The sequence below is a fragment of the Molothrus ater genome, chromosome 4 (genome assembly GCF_012460135.2).
Source record: "Molothrus ater isolate BHLD 08-10-18 breed brown headed cowbird chromosome 4, BPBGC_Mater_1.1, whole genome shotgun sequence".
Classification (NCBI taxonomy): domain Eukaryota; kingdom Metazoa; phylum Chordata; class Aves; order Passeriformes; family Icteridae; genus Molothrus; species Molothrus ater.
Genome location: NC_050481.2, coordinates 16,124,027 through 16,143,483, shown reverse-complemented (window position 1 = coordinate 16,143,483; position 19,457 = coordinate 16,124,027). Strand labels below are relative to the sequence as shown.

The 19,457-nt window shown below is 41.1% G+C and overlaps 1 protein-coding gene across 1 annotated transcript in view; it reads left to right on the top strand.

Annotated features, from left to right (window-relative positions):
• The window catches only part of PTPN13 (protein tyrosine phosphatase non-receptor type 13), a 112,598-nt gene extending 102,360 nt beyond the window's left edge, over positions 1 to 10,238 (top strand). Inside the window, exons 40-48 of the mRNA XM_036382389.1 lie at positions 1,303 to 1,385; positions 2,578 to 2,633; positions 3,766 to 3,869; positions 4,979 to 5,127; positions 5,708 to 5,798; positions 6,466 to 6,803; positions 7,328 to 7,543; positions 8,300 to 8,362; positions 9,402 to 10,238. Of these exons, the coding sequence (XP_036238282.1) occupies positions 1,303 to 1,385; positions 2,578 to 2,633; positions 3,766 to 3,869; positions 4,979 to 5,127; positions 5,708 to 5,798; positions 6,466 to 6,803; positions 7,328 to 7,543; positions 8,300 to 8,362; positions 9,402 to 9,482 (1,181 nt within the window). The 3' untranslated portion in view covers positions 9,483 to 10,238. The remainder of the gene's footprint in view (positions 1 to 1,302; positions 1,386 to 2,577; positions 2,634 to 3,765; positions 3,870 to 4,978; positions 5,128 to 5,707; positions 5,799 to 6,465; positions 6,804 to 7,327; positions 7,544 to 8,299; positions 8,363 to 9,401) is intronic.
• Positions 10,239 to 19,457: the final 9,219 nt, after the last annotated feature.

Below are 19,457 nucleotides of genomic sequence, written 5' to 3'. Positions count from 1 at the left end.
AGCCATTAGAAAAGAACATCCATGACAGCAAAACTCTGAAACAAGGTGCCAAGTAAGCAGTTGATTTGTCAACAGGGGGAGTTGATTGACTTTGATTTGATATCTGAACTGGAAGTTTCCCAAGCTGAACACAGACAAATAGTTGCTGATTACCACGAATTCGAGATGTGATGTTATAAGTGAGGTTCTGGTTTGAAAAATCTGAATTTTGCTTTAAGTAATCTGGAAAAATTATTCCCATTCTAGAGTTGTCTCTTGAGTGAAATTCCTATTGTTTGAGTACCTGGTCCTGCAGCTGCAGCCATGTTGGTGTGCTGAAGCATTTCAGTATTTCATTGACTTCAGATTGCACAACTTGGAAATGTGTTGAGATCTCTCAAAACCAAACAATTCACCAACCTGCTTTGTCTATTTTAGAAAGATTGGCTCTTTTTCAGTACCTCCTTCTGACTGTACACCTTTCTCTTGCTTCATTCCATCTCCTCAGCTTTACTCGTTATTAACTCAAATGCAGTGAGGAGTAGGGTTTGTAGTTCCTTTGTGGTGTCACACTCTGTATGCATGCTCCAAAAATTCAAGCAAGATGCTTGATGCTTCTGTAGAGATTCCTTCTAAAACCCAAGATACACTTTTCAAAATTGTAATTATTTCAGGTCATGACTACAAGGCCATTGGGTTATTGTCATTGGTCATTGCATTAGAAGTCAGGGATCACTGAAGTTCTGGCTGTGCCAGGATCTCAGCTGAAGAATATCATTGGAGCTCCAGTACTTCCAGTTTCCTGTAGGCTGTCCTTTGTGACTGAAGATGAATTGAATCCATAGGGTATGGCAGCAGAATTCTTCCACAGCAGACAGATACAAGTCAGATTTTATCTGGCGTGTCCTAATTACATTCTGTTATTGCAAAGAGTGCGTAAAATCCTGGTTTGGACCTACTGCTGGTCTGAATCCAACTGAATTGCAGAAGAGCCACTGGCAGGGGGAATGTGATAGCTCAGTAGCTGCAGCCTGTCCATCAGTTATGCTGTGACACAGATATTCTGTGCAAACAACCTCACATAACATGGCAGCTGTTCCAGTTATAAAATAAAGAAACCTAAAGTCTGTTTATCCTATGCAGTAAGAAGTCTTTTCCAGCACTCTGGTAGCAAAGGGCCTCAAAATGTGTTTCTTGGTTATTCTGGCACCTGTATTCCCTGTCCAGTGCCAGGCAGGTGGAACAGGATCCACATCTGTGAGAGGCTGGCTCCTGGGCATTTTCTGGTGTGCTTATGCTGTATCCCCTGATTTTCCTGTTCAGCAGAGATGAATGGAAGGGTGACAGAAGATAAGTCTGAGGACACAGACTGTGATGGGTCATCTTTACCTGAAGATTTTTCAGAGGTAGGATGGCAAGAAGCTGGCAAGTGCTTTCAGTTTTTTCCTTATTGGCATAGAATTGGTGGATGTCCTTTAAATGAGAGCATCACTGTAGGTAGTAGCTTTAAATGATGTGTAAACATTTATTTTTAAATAGCATATGATTATCATAAATTACCTACGTAAGAGAACAAAGCATAAAGTTATTTTACACTATCATATGAAGTCCCTCAGCTTTTTTTTCAAAAAGAGTGGTAATAAAACTACTTTGGTAATGCTACTTCAGCTTTTTAATCTAAAATATTTCAGTGATTCCTGCTCAAAGAAGGGAAGTGGTCACAGTGAAAATGAGTGCCATGTAGACCTTCCTGTCCAAAATGTGGAAATATGGATTTAAAATTTGTACTCCTGCTGCTTTTTGCTAGGATAAGTTCATTAGCTTGAATAACTTCTATATGTGGTTTACTCTATGTTATTGTGTGTCCTGGTTTACATCAGTCACTGGAAGCCTGGGTTTTGTCTCTTGTTTCAAATCAGCAGAACTCTTGTCTCTCCAGCACATCCTGGCTCTTGCAGCTTTCTGTCCAGTTAGTAGAGCTGAAAATCAAATTAGGAATCTGGCTGTGTGTCAATGTGCTCTAGGGAGGGCCACAAGTAAAATTGTCCCAGTATGGCAGTGGAAAAGCAAGTTGGCCTAAAAAGTAGAAATTATTTTCTAGAGTTGTTCTTGAAAGAAGGATGGAAATGCCTTCCTCTGTGCTGCAGAGTCTTCATTGTCTGCTGAGGAAGGTGTGAATAGGAGTGTGTCATTTAGAGGTGTGTTCCATATCCACAGCATAGGAACTGTGGCTTGACAGCTCTGAGGCAGAAGTTCTCACTATCAAGCTTAGCTCATAAAGGGTTTCTAAGTATTAGAAACAAAAAAAGCCAGCTGGGGAAACTTAGGTGACTCTACTGCTGCTGAGAGTTAGGAGTGATTTTAATATAGCTTTTTGGCCTTGTTACAGTAGAGTATCTTTCCAAGTGCTCAGTGTTCTCGTCCTCTGTTATTTTGGGTTAATGAGATGTCTAAAAGAGGAAAGTCCTCCATTATGTGCTGCTTTGAACTTAGTACCCTTCAGAAATAGTCCCAGTAATTGTTAATTGTTTAAAATTTGCAGCATGTGAATGTTGCAACTATGTCTTTTAATGTGTTTTGAAATGCATCTTCTTCTAGGCAACACATGTAAATGGTTGTGAAGATTATTGTGAAGTAAAAGCTGTGCCAGAAAGGTAAAATTTCTTTTCTAGTGTTGGTTGAAAGCAAACCTATGAAGTCTGGAAGTCTGAAGTGTAATATGTTGGAATGAGAGAAAAACAGCAACAAAAAAACCAAGAAACCATCCCCAAAACAAACCAAATAAAATATCTGTGCAATGTCTTGTTGAATTGTTCTCTTGGTCTGTTCCTTACTTTAAAAGTTGTAATTTTCCTGAATACTAGTCAGCTTTATGTGGTTTACTACACCCTACTTTTATCTGTTCCTTTCATATGTGGTTGTAGCAAGTAACTGAACTGTGTTCAGATGTCTCCAAATAACATAATTTGCATTGTGCTAACAACTGGGTACTTGGATGTGAAGAAAACATTCAGTCAATGCTGTCTTCAGTTCAAATCTATACAATGTTTGTTAGTGTTACATATTCTGGTTTTAGACCACTGCAACTCAAATGCAGAATTCCCCTGCTCCATCAGCTCCCATTTGGATGCCTGGGGCTTACTGTTGTACATGGCTTACTGTTTTTTCCATGGAGCACAAAGCATATGACTGACCAAGTTACTAGCTAGTTGTCCCTTTGAGCTGCTTTGAGCTTTAGATATTCTCAAGGTTGTTTTTCTTGGTGGAATAATTTTAGTCCAAGTGAAATTTCAATGAAAATGTATATGGTTTTATGTTGTTAAGCTTGTGGGAGGTTTGAGTTTGAGACTTGGTGACATTATTACCTAAAGTACTTAATACATTCGTTAGTATCTTCAACAAAGCTAGAAAAGTTGAAATTGATAATAGATGCTCGAGTGTAGTGAATTGTGTGAGTGGTACAAAACTGCTATTGGATGCTATTTAATTGCTTAGCCTTTGAAAAATGATTGCAGTGGTAGTTATTGCTAGATTTGTATATTCCTGGCTCTTTTTCCTCTGTTATATTTTTCAGATTCCCTTTGGAGATGTAAAAAAAAAAGGGGCGGGGGGGGGGACAAAAAAGTTAAATTTTTGAGATTACTGGTGTAGGGGTCCAGTCCAGAAATAATTGTAGCTATGAATTACTTTCTGGTGGAGTTTGTTTTTTGGGTTTTTTATTAACTAGGTTGCAAATGTGTTGGTTCTAGGTGTCATTTCTTACTTCCATACCTTGTCCTCTCATAGATCCCCTCCACAGCCTTCCTTGAGCCAGGCAGATGAGGAGGAGATCACGTGGGGAAGCGACGAGCTGCCGATTGAATCAGTCAGCCAGGAGCGTGTGAATAAAGGCAAGGACATTTTGCATAATCACTGGGAAACTTCAGGGTCACTTTATATAAACAGAAGTGAATTTTGAGATGTCCTGGATATGTTTTGAGGGTGTCATGGCAGGTATAAGGAGGATTCTAACAGCTCAGCAATGCACTGGGAAGGATCTCTACATTTTTGTGTGGTAAGTGTGTGAGAGTTAATAGGAACAAGTATTGGCAATGTTGTGTTTGTAGTTGTAGAAAGCTGCGACTAGCTGAGATACTTCCTTCCTCAGTATCTGTCTCACAAAAGCTGCAAGAATAAATATATGTTTGACTGTGATTAGATTGATACATCATGTGTTTCACATACCAGCTACCCCATGCTCAGATCAGGCACTACTTTTGTCTTGACTGTCATTCTTCCAGTGCTGCTTAATGTGGCAGAGTGGCATCTGTACAGTTTGATGTGCTTGGCAGAATTTAGTCTTCACTTTTTTTAAGCTAGCATTAGAAATGTTAGTTCCTGAAGTTCATATACAGCAGTCCTTTGCATTCATTTAAAGAAGAAAGGGTAATCCATGTGATACTTCAGACTAAGTCAGTATATTTAAGACACTTCTAATTGCAGTACCAGAGAGAAACTTGATTTATGAATTTTGTTGTGCTTCAGAGAAGCACTGAAGGCCTGATGGGAGGCAAGCTGTATTGGAAAAAAAATGTCCTTCCAAGAGATAACTGTAAGATGTGCCGTATGCATGTCGAGTATTAGTGCTAAAAACAAGTCACAGGCTGTAATGTGGAGAGTTCTGAATTATCCCTGTGCATGTCCATCCATTTTTGTAGGTTATTGTGTGAAGAACTTACGTTTAAAATGCACTTGAAGTTTGTTTCAATGTATTTATTGGAAGTTCAGGAAAATACTCCCCCTAGTTACTGGATTCATCAGAGCTGATTTTGTGTCTTACTGGTTTTGCTAGTTAATTTGATTTGCCTGCCAAACTAAGAGGAGAGCTGTGTTCTCTCTGTGTATGGGGGCATTCAGGAGAAAACAGGCAGTGCAGTGGTGAACAGCAACATGCAAATCCAACTGTGAGCTTCAGTTTATGTTTCCCTGGTTTTAGCTATTTATTTATATCTTCTGCTAGATTTCCCCCTAGTGACAAATGAAGAGATCTCTGCACTCCCTACTGTGAATGTGCTCCCTGGAGGCAAATATTCAGGAGCCAAATTGAAGTCAGTGATCAGGATGTTGCGTGGATTGCTGGAACAGGGAGTCCCTTCTAAAGAGATTGAAGTGAGTAACTATTTGTCCTCTAAAGTCCTTTTTCCCAGTATGAAACAAAAATAGAATGGCTGGATCATCACTGCCTTGAATTCCACAGCTCTTTAATTGGAAGCTCAAAAGAGATGAAAAGACTTGACACCAAAGACTTCTTTCCCTTCTCCCACAAGCTGCTGAGAGATGAGATCAATTTGAATTCAGTTCATAAGTGCTTTTTGCATCATTCTTGTTTCTGGTAAATTACCAAGTGAATATAATGTAAACAGGCATAGACAAAGGCTGTAAAGTCCAGCTGCTGAATGTGAAATCAGTTTTTTCAAAGTCTTAAGTCAGCCATGTTACATGATCTCTTTTTTGAGAGAATGAGATAAAATATTTACTGATAGTGTATAGGGTTTGATTTCGAGGTTTTTTTTGTTCATTTCATTTTCTTGGCTGTGTAAAAGATTCCTTCCTGTGATTGCATTATGTTGCTTATCCACCTTAGGATTTGATTTTTAATTATTCTCTTTGTTAATAACTTGATAACATAACCAATCTTGCTATTATTTCCAATCAGTGTTTCCTAATGCACATAATTGCATCTTTTCAGAACCTCCAGGAGTTAAAACCTCTGGATCAGTGTTTGATTGGACAAGCAAAGGAGAACAGGAGAAAGAACAGATATAAAAACATACTTCCTTGTAAGTCCTAACTCATTTGAAATTCACAGTTGACATTCTGTCACCACCTGTATGGTCAGATGGATTGGATCAGAGGTGGGGTGGTTTGATTCCTAATCCTAGTAAGGATGAAAATAAAGCAAGCATTTATGAAGCAGTTTAAGATCAGTGAACAATATACTACAATGCTGTGTTAGGTGGGGATGGATGTTCACAGATTTTTCAGTTGTTTTAGCAGATCTCATGTCTTAAATGATGTATACATGTGGAACCAGATAAGGTTTTTTCAGTTTTACCCATGCAGAATTGGAAAAACAGATATGTGTACTATTGTCAGTAAATTTCCTGCCATAAAATTCTGCTTGTTAGCTGTTGAGAAGTAAGAACTGACAGAGGTTAGTTCTATGTCAGAAAAACTCAACCTCTGTTTTTCAGAATTGCTGCAGTTCAAATCACTTATCCCACCTGTCTGCTGATTTATATTTCTCCTGCAGACATCTTTTTCTTTATTAAAAGTACTTAGTAGTGTCTTAAGTATTTAAGTGATTTATTTCTTCTAAAGCAAGCTGTGGAAGCATCTGTGGAGATAAGTGCTGTATGGGTGTGTAAGGCTCAGCACCTGTACTGTGTGAGGGTGAGATAATGTGCACAGCTAACATGAGGTCTCTCTGTTGTGTGGGGGTGACAGATGACACCACCAGAGTCCCTCTCGGAGTGGAAGGTGGATACATCAATGCCAGCTTCATTCGCATGCCCGTGGGGAACGAGGAGTTCGTTTACATTGCCTGCCAAGGACCTCTTCCTACTACTGTGGCAGATTTCTGGCAAATGGTTTGGGAGCAGAACTGTACTGTGATTGCCATGATGACTCAGGAGGTCGAGGGAGAAAAGATAAAGTGTCAGCGTTACTGGCCAGATGTGCTCAATAAAACCACCATGATCAATGACAGACTGCGCCTCGCTCTTGTGAGACTCCAGCAGCTGAAGGGCTTCATCATCAGGGTGCTGGAGCTCGAAGAGATTCAGGTGAGTGAATCTAATTCTGCATGCTTGGAGTTTTTTCTGAGTGTTGCCATATTATCCTTATACTTCTGCCTTTCCTGCTTTCACTTGCATTGTCTACATCAAGAGGCAACCAGGGCTTCTCCTCTTTGCCCAGAGATCATTACTGGGCAGCTGTTCCTTGTGGCAGCTTGTGCTGCTTTGTGACCTTTACAGGAGAAAGCATTTGGGCCAGGCTGTGATTTAATTACACTAATAAGACTCTAAATTTTGGTCCCCGTTGGCTACAGAAACATATGTGAGGATATTAATTCACTAATAATTCAGCCTGGCTGGTTGACTCCTCTGTGTGATCAGCTCAGTCTGCACAGTGAACCTTACACTTTTAAATTACTTACTAGTTATTTCCAGTTTAGCTCTTGCTGTATGGAATTACAAAGCACCTTCACTGAGGAAATCCCTCTGTTCTGAGACTTTTCTTTGGGAACTCCATTTCTTTCTTTTCATTCTTGCCACGTGCAAACGATGGTGTTGTTTTTGCCCCTCAGACGGGTGAAGTGCGGCACATTTCCCACCTGAACTTCGTGGCCTGGCCTGACCACGACACGCCCTCGCAGCCAGACGATCTGCTCACCTTCATCTCTTACATGAGGCACGTGCACAAGGCAGGACCCATCGTCACCCACTGCAGCGCGGGCATCGGCAGGTCGGGCACCCTCATCTGCATAGATGTGGTCCTGGGGCTCATCAGCAGAGACCTCGATGTGAGTATCCCAGGGGACGGCCCAGGGGTGCTCCCGACCTGCAGGAAGTGTGTTCCACTGAATCCATGCAATCTCTCAAACAGTGTGCCGTGCTGTTGGCAGTACTATGTTTCTTTGCTGGTGATCCCAGGTGGGGAGAGCTCTAATATCCAGTGGGTTAGCTCAGGGAACCTCAGCAGCCAGGCGCCACTTGAAGTATGTTGCAAGATCATCTTCTACCATAGTGGACTTCTGGCACATGGCATGGGAAAAATGGTGTTGCCATGGTGGCTTGGGCAATTGGTGGAAGGGGTGTGTGAATTGACTTTTCCAGCACAACCAGGGATTGATTGCTTTCTAGGGTGATCCACAGGAGGGTGCTAGCTTCCTTATGTTTATGTCCTTCAGCGGCCTGGGGTAGCAAAACTGTGGTGAATTTCCAAGGAAGATGAGCTGTGTCATGCTTAGCTCAGTGGAGTTTCTAAGCTCCCTCTGAATCTCTGAAACTCTCTTTCTGCATACTTAGCTAAGAGTAAGCAAGAGAGCCTGTGTCCAGAAAGAACACTGGAAAAGGGGGGCCTGTCTGGTGTAGGGCCACATCCAGATTGCCCAGAGACAGCACATGCTGGTTATCTACTAGATAAACATAGGCTGTAGTGAATTATTTGTTTCATTACTGATGTACCTAATTCTGTTCCCTGGTTTGATGCTGGGCCTGTTCCTTTGTTCTGCATGTCTGTCTTTTTTGAGTGTTTACCTTGCTGTTTGTTTTGGCAGTTCGACATCTCAGACCTGGTGCGCACCATGCGTCTGCAGAGACACGGAATGGTTCAGACAGAGGTGGGTCTGCATTCCCCTGGCACTCACTGAACCACCTGGAGTGCCAGAGAGCTTCAAGATGCACACAACAGTTGTCTTTGTGCACTGTAATGTGACATTTGTAACACAAGAATTGAATCAGATGAGTAGCAGGATGTATTTAACATTTATAAACACAAGCTGGTTTTAACATGCTGTACTGATTTGATCTGTGCTTAAAAAAATGTGAGTTTTCATCTTCAAAAGCCTGTATTTATAGAGGAGGTTAGCTAAGCTTTTTTGGTTTAAAGTTGCATTATAAACTGAAGAGAAGGCCTAACTGTAGCTGCTGGGAATCAATTATATGTCTTGACATCTATTTTGGTAATATATTCATCCAGAAGTTCAATCTTTTAGGAATAATCTGGATCTAGAGCTAATTAACTTTAGAGATGGTCATCACAAGGTCTTGTTAAAATCAGCACTTTTTCTTTGAATGGGTAAGAATTGTGAAGTCATAGTTAAAAAAAAAAACAAACCTGAAATCAAACAAGCAAACTATCCACCCCATCCCCACCTCACACCCCAAAACATCTACCAGCCCCCACACCTCTGTCACTCAGATTAAGGAAAGAAGTTCCACTGTCCTCTGAGTTCTGTATTAGTTGGCATTGATGCAAGTCCTTGAAATTCTCTTGCAGTCTTCATTTCTGCTTACATAAAGTGCCTAGTCTCCTTTAGGTGGTTTTGGTGTGAAAGAAAGATAAATGTCCCATATGAAATATATCTTTAGTGGCAGAAGAGTGTCTGTATTTGCTTTAAGTTGAAGTTGCGTATTTTTCCACTGTGGCCTTTTTGTTTGCTTTTTTGTTTGTTTGGGGTTTTTTTTGTTTGGTTTTTTGTTTTGTTTTGGTGTGGTTTTTTGTTATTGTTGTTTGGGGTCTTTTGTTATCTTTGGGATTTGGTGATGGTGGTTTTATTTAATAGCATAATTAGTATTGAAAGTGCTGTGCAGCTGTGAAGTGCAAGTGGGAGCACTTAGGTGTGCAGGCATTTTTCACATTTTTTCTTTTCCTTACAGGATCAGTACATTTTCTGCTATCAAGTTGTCCTTTATGTCCTGAACAAACTCCAGGATGAAGAAAAACAGAGAGACAAATAAAATACTGAAGCAGAAGTGCATTTAAAATAAGGAAGCAAGGAGATTAAAAGGCTTTGGAGCATTTTATTTGTCTTGCCAATAGTTTTCTAATCCCTTTCTTCAGTTGCTGTCCAATGCCTTTTCTATGAAGTCTCTCCATCATTCCAAATAAGATATATAGTTTTAAGGAAAAGAGATAGCTCATACAATACCACTATAATCTTCAGCCCCATGGATGCACATGTGAGATTTTTGTATAACAATATTTAATAAAGCTGCATTTTTTGCAGATTCCTTAATATGTCATGAAATACAGAAATAAAAATATTTTAATTTAAAAAGAAAAGTAAAGAAGAAGAAAAAAGTAATCCTATACTACTTCCTGCAGTTCTGCAACTGTTTTGGGGTATTTGTTTCTTTCAGGGTGGGGAAGTGGGAGGGATGAAGCAGTATTCTTATCTTGTAAACTTTATTACAAAGACCTTTTACTAGTCTCTTTTGAAAAGTTGTTCATGGCACAGAATTTTTGCCCTTCTAGTACAATTAGAGGTATTTTATAGAGGGTATCTTGAAATCAGCATTTAAGCTTTAAGAGATGCCTGTTAGCATAAGGATAGTAGTGAATGTTAACTGTATCACAGTTAATAATGTTTACTTCATAGAATTTTATGTATATATTTATATACTTTTACACAAAAAAAAGCTGAATTATTTGATGTCTAACCTTATAATTGATTAGGCATCTCTGTAAATAAAAACATACCTAATGTACACTGATCAGTGGGTCTGGGTATTTTTGTGTCCCTGTGACTGATTTTTCTTGGCCTTCCATGCCATCATTCCTTGTGGTTGCTGCCTGTACGACATAAAGGCTGCGCACATTTTAAGTTTTCAGTGTCCTTCTGTTCTCCAGTATCTGTTTGAAAAATCTGGCAGAACTGTGGGCTCCTTTCTGGAGAGTTTCCACACTATAGTGAAGAGTTTCTTTTCCCTCCCTCCTTGTTTTTCAGCACACCTGGGCATTGAGACCGCATCACTTTTCTAGAGGGTGTGTTTGCCCTGCTACAGCAGCATTCTGACAACAGTGTAACCTGCTCTGCTTACTGCCACCAGGCTTGAGGTTGGAGGCAAGATATTGGATTCTAAGTAGTTCTGTGGTTTACTGATACTGTAAACAGTCAAAACTGTTCTGAGAGAAAATTTTCATTTTAAGCTCTGTGGGTACCTTGGAGGTGAATAAATGCCATCAGCCTTGAGTGGTCATTTGAGGGCCAGGGCAATATTCCTGTCCCAATAATCCTTGACAGAACTGAAGCTTTTGTGCTGTCAGGAAAGGTGTAAGAGTGCTAATTTAACAGCATTCCGCATTGAAGTGGTGGAAGTAAATTCAGAGGCTGGTTATTATTCAAGGTTTTGACTCTTCAAAATAGTTGCCCACAGTGTTCCAGTGTCCCAAAACTGAGGTGACCGTTGCCTTGCAAGAGCATGACTTAAAAAAGGAAAAAGCCTTTTTCACTTTTCAGTAATACTCTGTATTTTATTCCCTCCAGCATACCAGCAAAATTGTGCATCTTACAGAGCACCATAGTTTGAGGAAGGAAAATCAATTCTGTGTAGATAGAAGCAGAGGTAAATTGATTAGCCATGTTGGCAGTATACCTATGTGAAGGAGCTGTAAATTGAAGACAGAAGATTTTCAAGACATCAGTTGTATACAGGCAAAGTAAGTAAACACAGCTAGTTAATACACTGCAGCTGCTTGAAGATAAATAGTGAGTTCGGAGGGTTTGGGCATGTCTGGGTTTTAGAAACAAAAGAAAGTGTTATGGTAACCAGATAGCACAGTTAAGGCAGTTAAATTCTTCTTTTAAATGTTTTCAGGTACATGCCAAGCAATGTAGAAACACGAACAGGTTTTGTATAGTGTGCTGCAGGTAGAGCACAAACAGCTTGCTTCAGATTACAGCTTATGGGAAACACAGATTAGTAAACAACTCCAGATTTTGCTGCTTGTCCTCACTGATATGATGATGATCTGTGGTATGGTGTGTTAGACCCAATTTCCTTTGAATGGTGGACACACAAAAAAGCAGAGGAAAACTAACCTGACCTAACCTCCCCTTCCTCAAAAAAAGGACAAACACACACACACACAAACAAAAAAAGCAGAGATCTGCACAAAAAAAGAGAAACACATGCACACACAAAGTATTCAGATGTTGCTGAGAAATCATGCATGTATGGTGAAAGGTGGCATTTGCCTCTTTTGAGAAGTACTCTGAATTTCCTTGGATTTTTGTCTCAATGCTGAGGAATAGAATATTGAATAAAGATTGAATGCTCTCTAGTCTGACACTTGCTGAGGACACTGGAAGGTTGTTTGTTTTCTGGTAAGCAGGTGGAACTTCTCTGTGACACCTGGTGTGGTCACTTTGGTCAAAACAGACCCCACAGCTCAAAACTCATTATAAAAAAATGGATGTTCTTATGCTGTGGGATGGCCTAAACTTGATTTCTGTGGAAAATCTGGTTGGAAATATGTTTATCTTATTCTTCAAATGATTAGATGACTTAAAATCCTTATGCCTTCTTTGAAGAAATGAGAAGTAAAATTATTAAGCAGCCTAGTTCCTTGAAAGGAAAATTGCTGTGTGCTTTCTTTCTATGCTGACTATATTATTTGCAGGGGCAAAAAATTGAGAGGCTTTTTTTTTTTTTTATTTAGAACTGGGATGCCTTGCTGAGTAAGCATCCAAGACATGCTCCAGCTGAAAGGGATTTTCCTCTATATAGGTATCTGATTTTTAGCAGGAAGTGTACCAGACTAGGGAAAAAACTGACATTTAATCCATTATAGTTCTAATTAAAGAACTGACCCTGTGTGTTAACCCAAGAGAGAAAGGATCCTTTTGTTTTTCCAGCCAGAATTAGCTGACAGAAGCACGAATGCTTTGCCACACAAGCAGCCCTGTGCCATTAGTAGTTTATCATATCTTACTTTTCCTCACTGGTCTTTGCCTTCAAGAGAAGGGCAACAAAGGAGGGATTCCAGTTGCTCCTTGGAAACTGTTTTGAGAGTTCATTACTGTTGTTACTTGAATGCTTCTCAGCAGCTTCTTTCCTTACAACTGAAGTCCTTCTAAAACTACCTGCATGGGGAAAAAAGAACCATCATCTGGGGGGAAGTTTGAATTTGTGACATCCACTGATAGACAAGTCACTGGGGCAATGACCTGGGGCAAACACCAAGTGGGTTGTGGATATTGGCACAGCTGAAGGGGAGAATCTGTCCTGTGCTGCCTTCTCAGTGCAGTTGATCTCAGTAGTAAACTCAGGGAAATGTTACTCAGCATTTAAGCAGCTTCAAGAAGGCCATGTAGCAAGGGCTCTGAATATTAAGAGCTTTCATTCACCAAATATTCATTCAGAGAATGACATTCTCCTGGCTGGGCAAAGTGGCAAATAAATGAATGAACGAGCCAGCAGAGAAGAAAAGGCCAGCTCAACACTGGGAAAGAAAATGCTGACAAAAAGTGGTTGATACAAGTTAATGTTTTATTGGATATACTGAAAAGACAATGAAGAGCAGACTTACACATACATGATGAGATAACAAGCTCCCATGGCACGTGGTTCTGAGTAGCGATTGCTGCAAACTGGAGCACGGCCACTGGGTTGGAATTGGAGGTAAACTGAACTTCTGGATTCTGTCTTTTGGAAAATTCCTCCTGGAGTTCCTATTCAATTTCAAGTGACCTGTGCCGTGGAGTGTTGACTGATTCAAGGTGTTATATATGACAGTGGTGAATATATCACATCCTCTGGGCATTGGAGAATTTGTGGAGTGGGATGTTTCACACCAGCCTCTCCCACGAGCAAGTGAGGATGAAAATGACCATTTGTGTCTGAAGATTTGGCCTATATAGATCTCTTGCAGATACGCATCTTGGTCCATCCAGTTCATGTCAGCTCTGATAAAATTAATAATATCCATCATGGAAAGAAAATCTTGTATTGCTGTGGACATGATGACTGAATTTCCACTGCTGCTTTGGGTAAACAACAAAAAAAAGGCAGAACACCACATCCTGGGGCTGACATTCAGACCTCAGTTTGAACGTCACTTCTTGGGCTTAATTCCTAGTGTTTTGTGTTGGCCAGCCCAGTGGGCTCTGCAGGGAGCTTTGCTTCTTAATGAGATGTTAGGAAAAGGGTGGTTGGTTTTGTTTTATTGAAGTGCTGGAAAGATCTTGCTGGCTATGAGAACGTGACTTGAAGGATAAATCACTGGACTGGGAGTAGATTTAATTGCTAATTTCCTCAAGTGGATTCTAGGAAATGAATTTCATCTTCCTTGTACTGTGATGACCTCCATAGTCAAAATTTTCTCTGGTATGGCTCTGACTGTACAATAGCCAGATTCCCAAACAAATTATTATCTCTAAACAAGTTTACTTGGTCACAGATGTAGCCTGGTATTCAGTAACAAGGAGCTTTGTGTGGTCTGTTTTGCCTTCTCAGCTCTCTTTAAAGCCAGATTGGATATTCCTGCACTGTCCTCAAAAACAGATACACGGGGATATCCCATTAAAACTCCCTTTCCTTGAAGCCTTGTCAGAGATGGAACTCAAAGCTTCAGTAAAGGAACTTGATTTTGGAACTTGATTTTTGGTTTTTGCTGAGCTTTCAGACCAAGCCCACTGAAACTGGAGTGTGCTGAGCATTTGGTGTGTAACTCTGTCTCCTTGAGGTGGGTAAGCCAAATTTGATGTGCTGAGCAAATCTGCAGAAGCCTTTTGGAAGCTGGACAGGGTTAGAAAATAAAACAAGAGAGTTCTTGGCCATGCACTGTAGAATGGGGTCGCTTTCTCCACAGCTCCTTTAGCACTTGTCAAGGAAATAAATTTTCACTTGTCAAACATTTGTGGGTTTAAAAATACCCTGGCCTTGAGTGGTAATGTGCTTGGTAGTGCAGCAGAACTTTCCTTGCATTTTCTTGTATCTCCTGCATGTAGCCTACTGCTGGATAGAGAATGAAGACATCCCATAAGGCAGGGTCCCACAGTTGTGGGTTTCCTGTGTTCAAATTTGTCCTGAGATTCTGCAGTGTTCAGTACAGTCCTAGAATGTGACAAGGCTTTTTTAAAGTTAGTTCTTCTAACAAGGAATAGTAATGTCTCAAAGAACAGTGACCTCTGACCTGGTAATTAAAATAACTGGTCTGGGACATCTTGATGCATCCAGGAAAAAAATGTTAATTTACACTAAATTAAATTATAAAGTAAGGTCAATTCTATTTATCCCCTCAATATCTTCAACAGATGCTGAATGCTCTGAAGCAGAGGTGACACTGCCTGGCTCCTCCTAAAGCTGAGTTTTGGTATAATGACACAAAGGCTGTGTTCCCAGTTCTTCTATGAAAAGATAATCATGCTGATGCTACAGATAACAGGTTATCAGGAGGTGTTTCCTCAATGGTAGTGTTCCTAGAGCACTGCCAGTCTTCCCATCAGCACAATCTGCTTATGCTACCCAGTCCCATACTGGAAATAATTCCCTGAAGCACAGCTACCTGCTTTGCTTTTCTCAGGGAATCATAAAGCACTAGCAAGCAAGGTTAGATTTAGGCAGGAGTTATGTGAGCCCTGCAAGGTTGTCCATTCATATGATAATTATTCTGTATTCATCCTCTTTTTGTAACCTGCTTTTTTATGCACAGCTGCATTTTTTCCCAGCAGAGCTTAAATTTTGTTTTGTTTGTTTCAAATCCCTGTATTGCTGTAAGCATTCAGCAATTCTGTCTGCTGTGATAAGTCCTTACCATGACTGCTTTGTGCTCCCAGCAGCTCAGGCTACTTGCCTTGGGCCTTTTGGTCCTGGGACTTTTGATATAAACTCCTTGTCTAGTGATGTGTAGCCCTGGCATGTTGATGGTTGCTTTAGAAATCAGCATTTTCTCAGCACAGGATTCAACAGAAATATTTGCCTAAGTGGGATTTGTGTGTCCAGCCACATGGGTGTACTAGGGAGGGTTGCCTTATTAACCTCAAGAACACTTACCTTCTTCACCCCCAGATCACTTTATCTTTTTTCTTTCTCTTTTTATTACTCTCTTGTTAGAGAGACATTATTTACGTGTCTCTTGGGTGACCAGTGACTTGATGGTTTATGGCACATAGGGATAATGGAATTTTCAGAACTTGTTTTCTGAATTTGGGCATGGTATCAGAGGCTCCTGGAGATAAAATAACCTTCTTTTGCACTCCAAGGTTGTGAAACTGGGCAGAAAACAAGTGCAACCAAGGGAAACACATAGGTACCTTATCATTCAAGACCTCCTGGCTTCCCTTGCACAATTTATTGTGCAGTCTGTGTCATGTTGTCCAGTTGTCTCATTCACTTAATTTTTTGAGGTTTGCCAGTGTTCTTGACCCTAGGTAAGAACACAAATCAGCACCTGACATGAGAAATTTTTCATATTATGTATGTGGAGAGGTAGATTATGTTACATTCCAGTTAATTTTTGTAAAAATTCACCTTAGAGTCCACAGGAGCTCAGCATAGCTGAAAGAGGTGAATGGAAAGAGGTGACTTCCACAAAGGGCATTTCAAAATGTTCCCCTTCCTCTGGAACATAAGGTTGCCTACCTCACTGTGTATGAATCAGCTCATCCAGGAGTGGAATCCAAAAGGGAATTGTGCCGAGCAATCATAATTCTAACGAAGCCATTACGAAGGGTCTAGTCAAAGTGAAATGTATATTTAAAAACATCCTCTGTCTAGCTCTTACCTTTGTCTCTTCAAGCAGGTTCTGTGACCTTACCCTTGTCCTTGTTGAACTTCATAGGGTTCATGTTAGCCCAAGTTACCCGTAGTACCCACTCTTCCAGCCTGTCCAGGTCTTCCTGCAGAGTGAGTCCTACATCCCAAGTGCCTGTTTCCCCATTTGGCAAACCTCCCCAGGGTGCACTTGGTCCCATCACACTGATCACTTGTGAGGATATCAAACAGTTTTGGGCCCAATATTTATCCCTGCTGGACCCCACGTGTGATGGGTCACCAGCCGGAAGAGGAGCTGTTTACTGGCACCTCCTGGGTGCTTCCTGCCAGCCCATTCCCCACCCACTGCAAGGACCACCCCTCTAGACCATAATGTGTCTGTTTGTCCAGGAGGAGGCTGTGGGAAACCATTTGGAAATCCCTGCAGAAATCCAGGTAAACAATGTCCACTGCCTGCCCCACTTGGACCGAGCAGTTCCTTTGCCATAGAAAGTGATCAGCTCTGTCAAGCACGATTTGCCCTTGGTGAATCCATCATGGCTTTTCCCAATCACCTGCTTAATTTTTCTTGTGGTAGCCTCAGGAGGATTTCTTCAGTAGCTCTTCCAGGAACTGAAACATAACTTGGTGGCAAAAGCATTTGTAACTTGGGGAAATACGTCAGGTTAGTAATGCCCACACAACCACAAATCTGTGGGGCATCAATGTGGTTGAAAACCTGACTCTGTCAAAAGCATTTGCCAAACTTGTAGATTGTCTAGTGAAATCTAGATTTCACTGCTGGCTGCTCACATGCTTTCTAGCTGTGTTAAAATGAGTTGACAGCAGAGCAGGCTTTCCCCACACCCTGTTCAGTCACATGTGCGCGCATCTCCATCTGCCCACGTTGTTACAGTGTGAGGTCTGTGCTTCAGCCGAGGAAACCCCCTCCTTCTGTGACTTGCAGAATGGTTGTCTGATGGTCCCTCACCTGGTGTTAAAGCCATGACCTAGAGCTCAGCTGCTTCATCTAATCATCAAAGCACCTGGGGTCCTGTTTCATATCAGTTGCTCTAAGTGGGTGGGTTCACAAGGCTTCACATAAAGCTCCTGTAGCCTGGACAGTCCACCCTGCCAGAAGTCATTTTACTCAATCAGGAGTGTGGCATGCTGTAAATGAATGTCACAAAATGAATGTAAATGTAAACATTTTCTGTCCTATTTCTTCTTGTTTGAGACTTTGCTTTTGCTGAGGTGGTCTTGCATTTAATTAATCAAGGCTTCTTTAAAATGTTTACAGGCAGGATTCGCTTCTTCCAATGTCATTGTAGAACATGGCTGCACAGCACACCCGTGGGCCAGGCCAGATCTCATGACAATGATGTTAATGTCATCAGTTCTGCTCTACTGTGAACCAAAGACAAGTTTGGGCCAGACAGGATGGTGAGAAATAGGTGGTGGCCATTGTGAGTGAACATCCTTGTAGGAGTGAGTTCACCCCCTTTGCATGGACAAAGCAAGGGGATTTTTTTTTTTAATTTACTGTGATGAGCCAAAATGGTGCCAATTGTGTAGTGACTGAAACTTAGCTGTGTCTGAGGACCCTACAAGGTGGAACTCACCCTACAGTGACATGAGGAGCTTAATTGCTACAAGATCCTTCCCCTTCTCTTTCCTCTTTGCTTCCTGAACATTGCTTTGAATTTTTACCCAGTGCTGCCTTTATAGCTGTCCTTTTAATGTTTGTTTTTTCTCTTCTCTCTTTTCATGAATGTTGACATTCATTGGAGGCCTCTTTGGTTGTCTAAAGAAAGGGCCCTCACAGCACATTTATTCTTAAAGTTGAGCAAAACGTCCTGGAGCCAGTAGCAGTAGCCTCATTTGTCATGCTCTTCGCCAGGTCTGAAGTTCTCTGTAGGAGCTGACCTGAAATGCAGCAGAAGGGAAATGGGAATGGAAATGGGAGAAGGGAAAAATGGATCTCTTGGTTCTCCCTTTCTTAGCTACATATGATGCACATGTTTGGCTTGTATGTTTAGGAGCACTGTTGGTGACTGCCAGTTGGACATTCCTGGCTGTCTGCCTAGCAAGTCCCTGAAGATCTTGAGCCAGTGTCCCTCATCCAGTTGCAGCTGAGTTCCCTGTGAGGAATTCTGAAGAGCTCAGCAGAGATGCTGGCTTTGGCAGCTGCTGGTCCTTTGAAAAACCTGCCATGAGAGCCAACATCACATGGCAGCTTCCACTGCCTCGCAGTTCTAGACAGGCGATTGCTAAATCTGGTTTGTTGTTTCTTGACAGTTAAGGCAAAATTCTGCAAACATTCATCACGATCTACTGATGAGTGTGTGTGGCTCTAAGAGGTCTCTCTGAAACTGAAAGGAGTGTTTACAGAAGAATTCCCAGCATTCACAAGCTTTTCCTGAACTCAGCTTCTTGAGCTGTGTGTTTGATGCGAAGATTGTGCCTCAGCCTATCAGTATTGGGAATCGTGTGTGGAAAAAGCTGTCAACCTAGTACACATCAAAAATTCAAATGATTTGCTGCCTCAGGTAAGCAATCTGTTCTTTAAGTTCCATCTAACCTTCCTGTTGTGTAGTATTTCACTGAACATAATCATAGCTAAATGATGATTTAGAATGCTAGGGAGTATCTAGAGATTCACACAACTCTGAGGGAGTGTTGGGAGTGAGTATTCTGTGTTTTAATTTTGCAGTACAAAATTGTTTTGGAGAGTGAATTTAAAATGGAGATTTCAGATGTAACACACTCAAACCTAAATGCAGAGTGTGCACCCACAGGCACACATCGAGGGAGGAAATAAACGTTTGGATACCAGTTTTTGTTCACTGTAGCAATTACTGGAATGACTTGCTGCTTTGGAAACTGAAGGTTTTTCATGTTTGCTTGCTTAACTTTCCCTTTTTTTCCCCACTGTTGACTCCAAGAAAGCATTTTGCATTGACCTTTTTAGCTGTTGAAGCAAGGCTTGGGTAGCATCTATTGTGTACAATGCTGCTCTTTTGTAAAAGAGATGTTGAATATCTGCTTCTTCTCTTCTAGAGAAGCTGACCCAAATTGAGCCTTCATAATGGAATTTACAGACATGCAGAACAGTGGCAATAACTAGGAATTAATTTGTTGAAATCTTGGCTTCCCAGGTGCTGTGACAAATGTTGAGACTGTTTAAACAAAATAATCCCCCGCTCAATGCAAGAAGCATAACCACTGAGTGGAAGG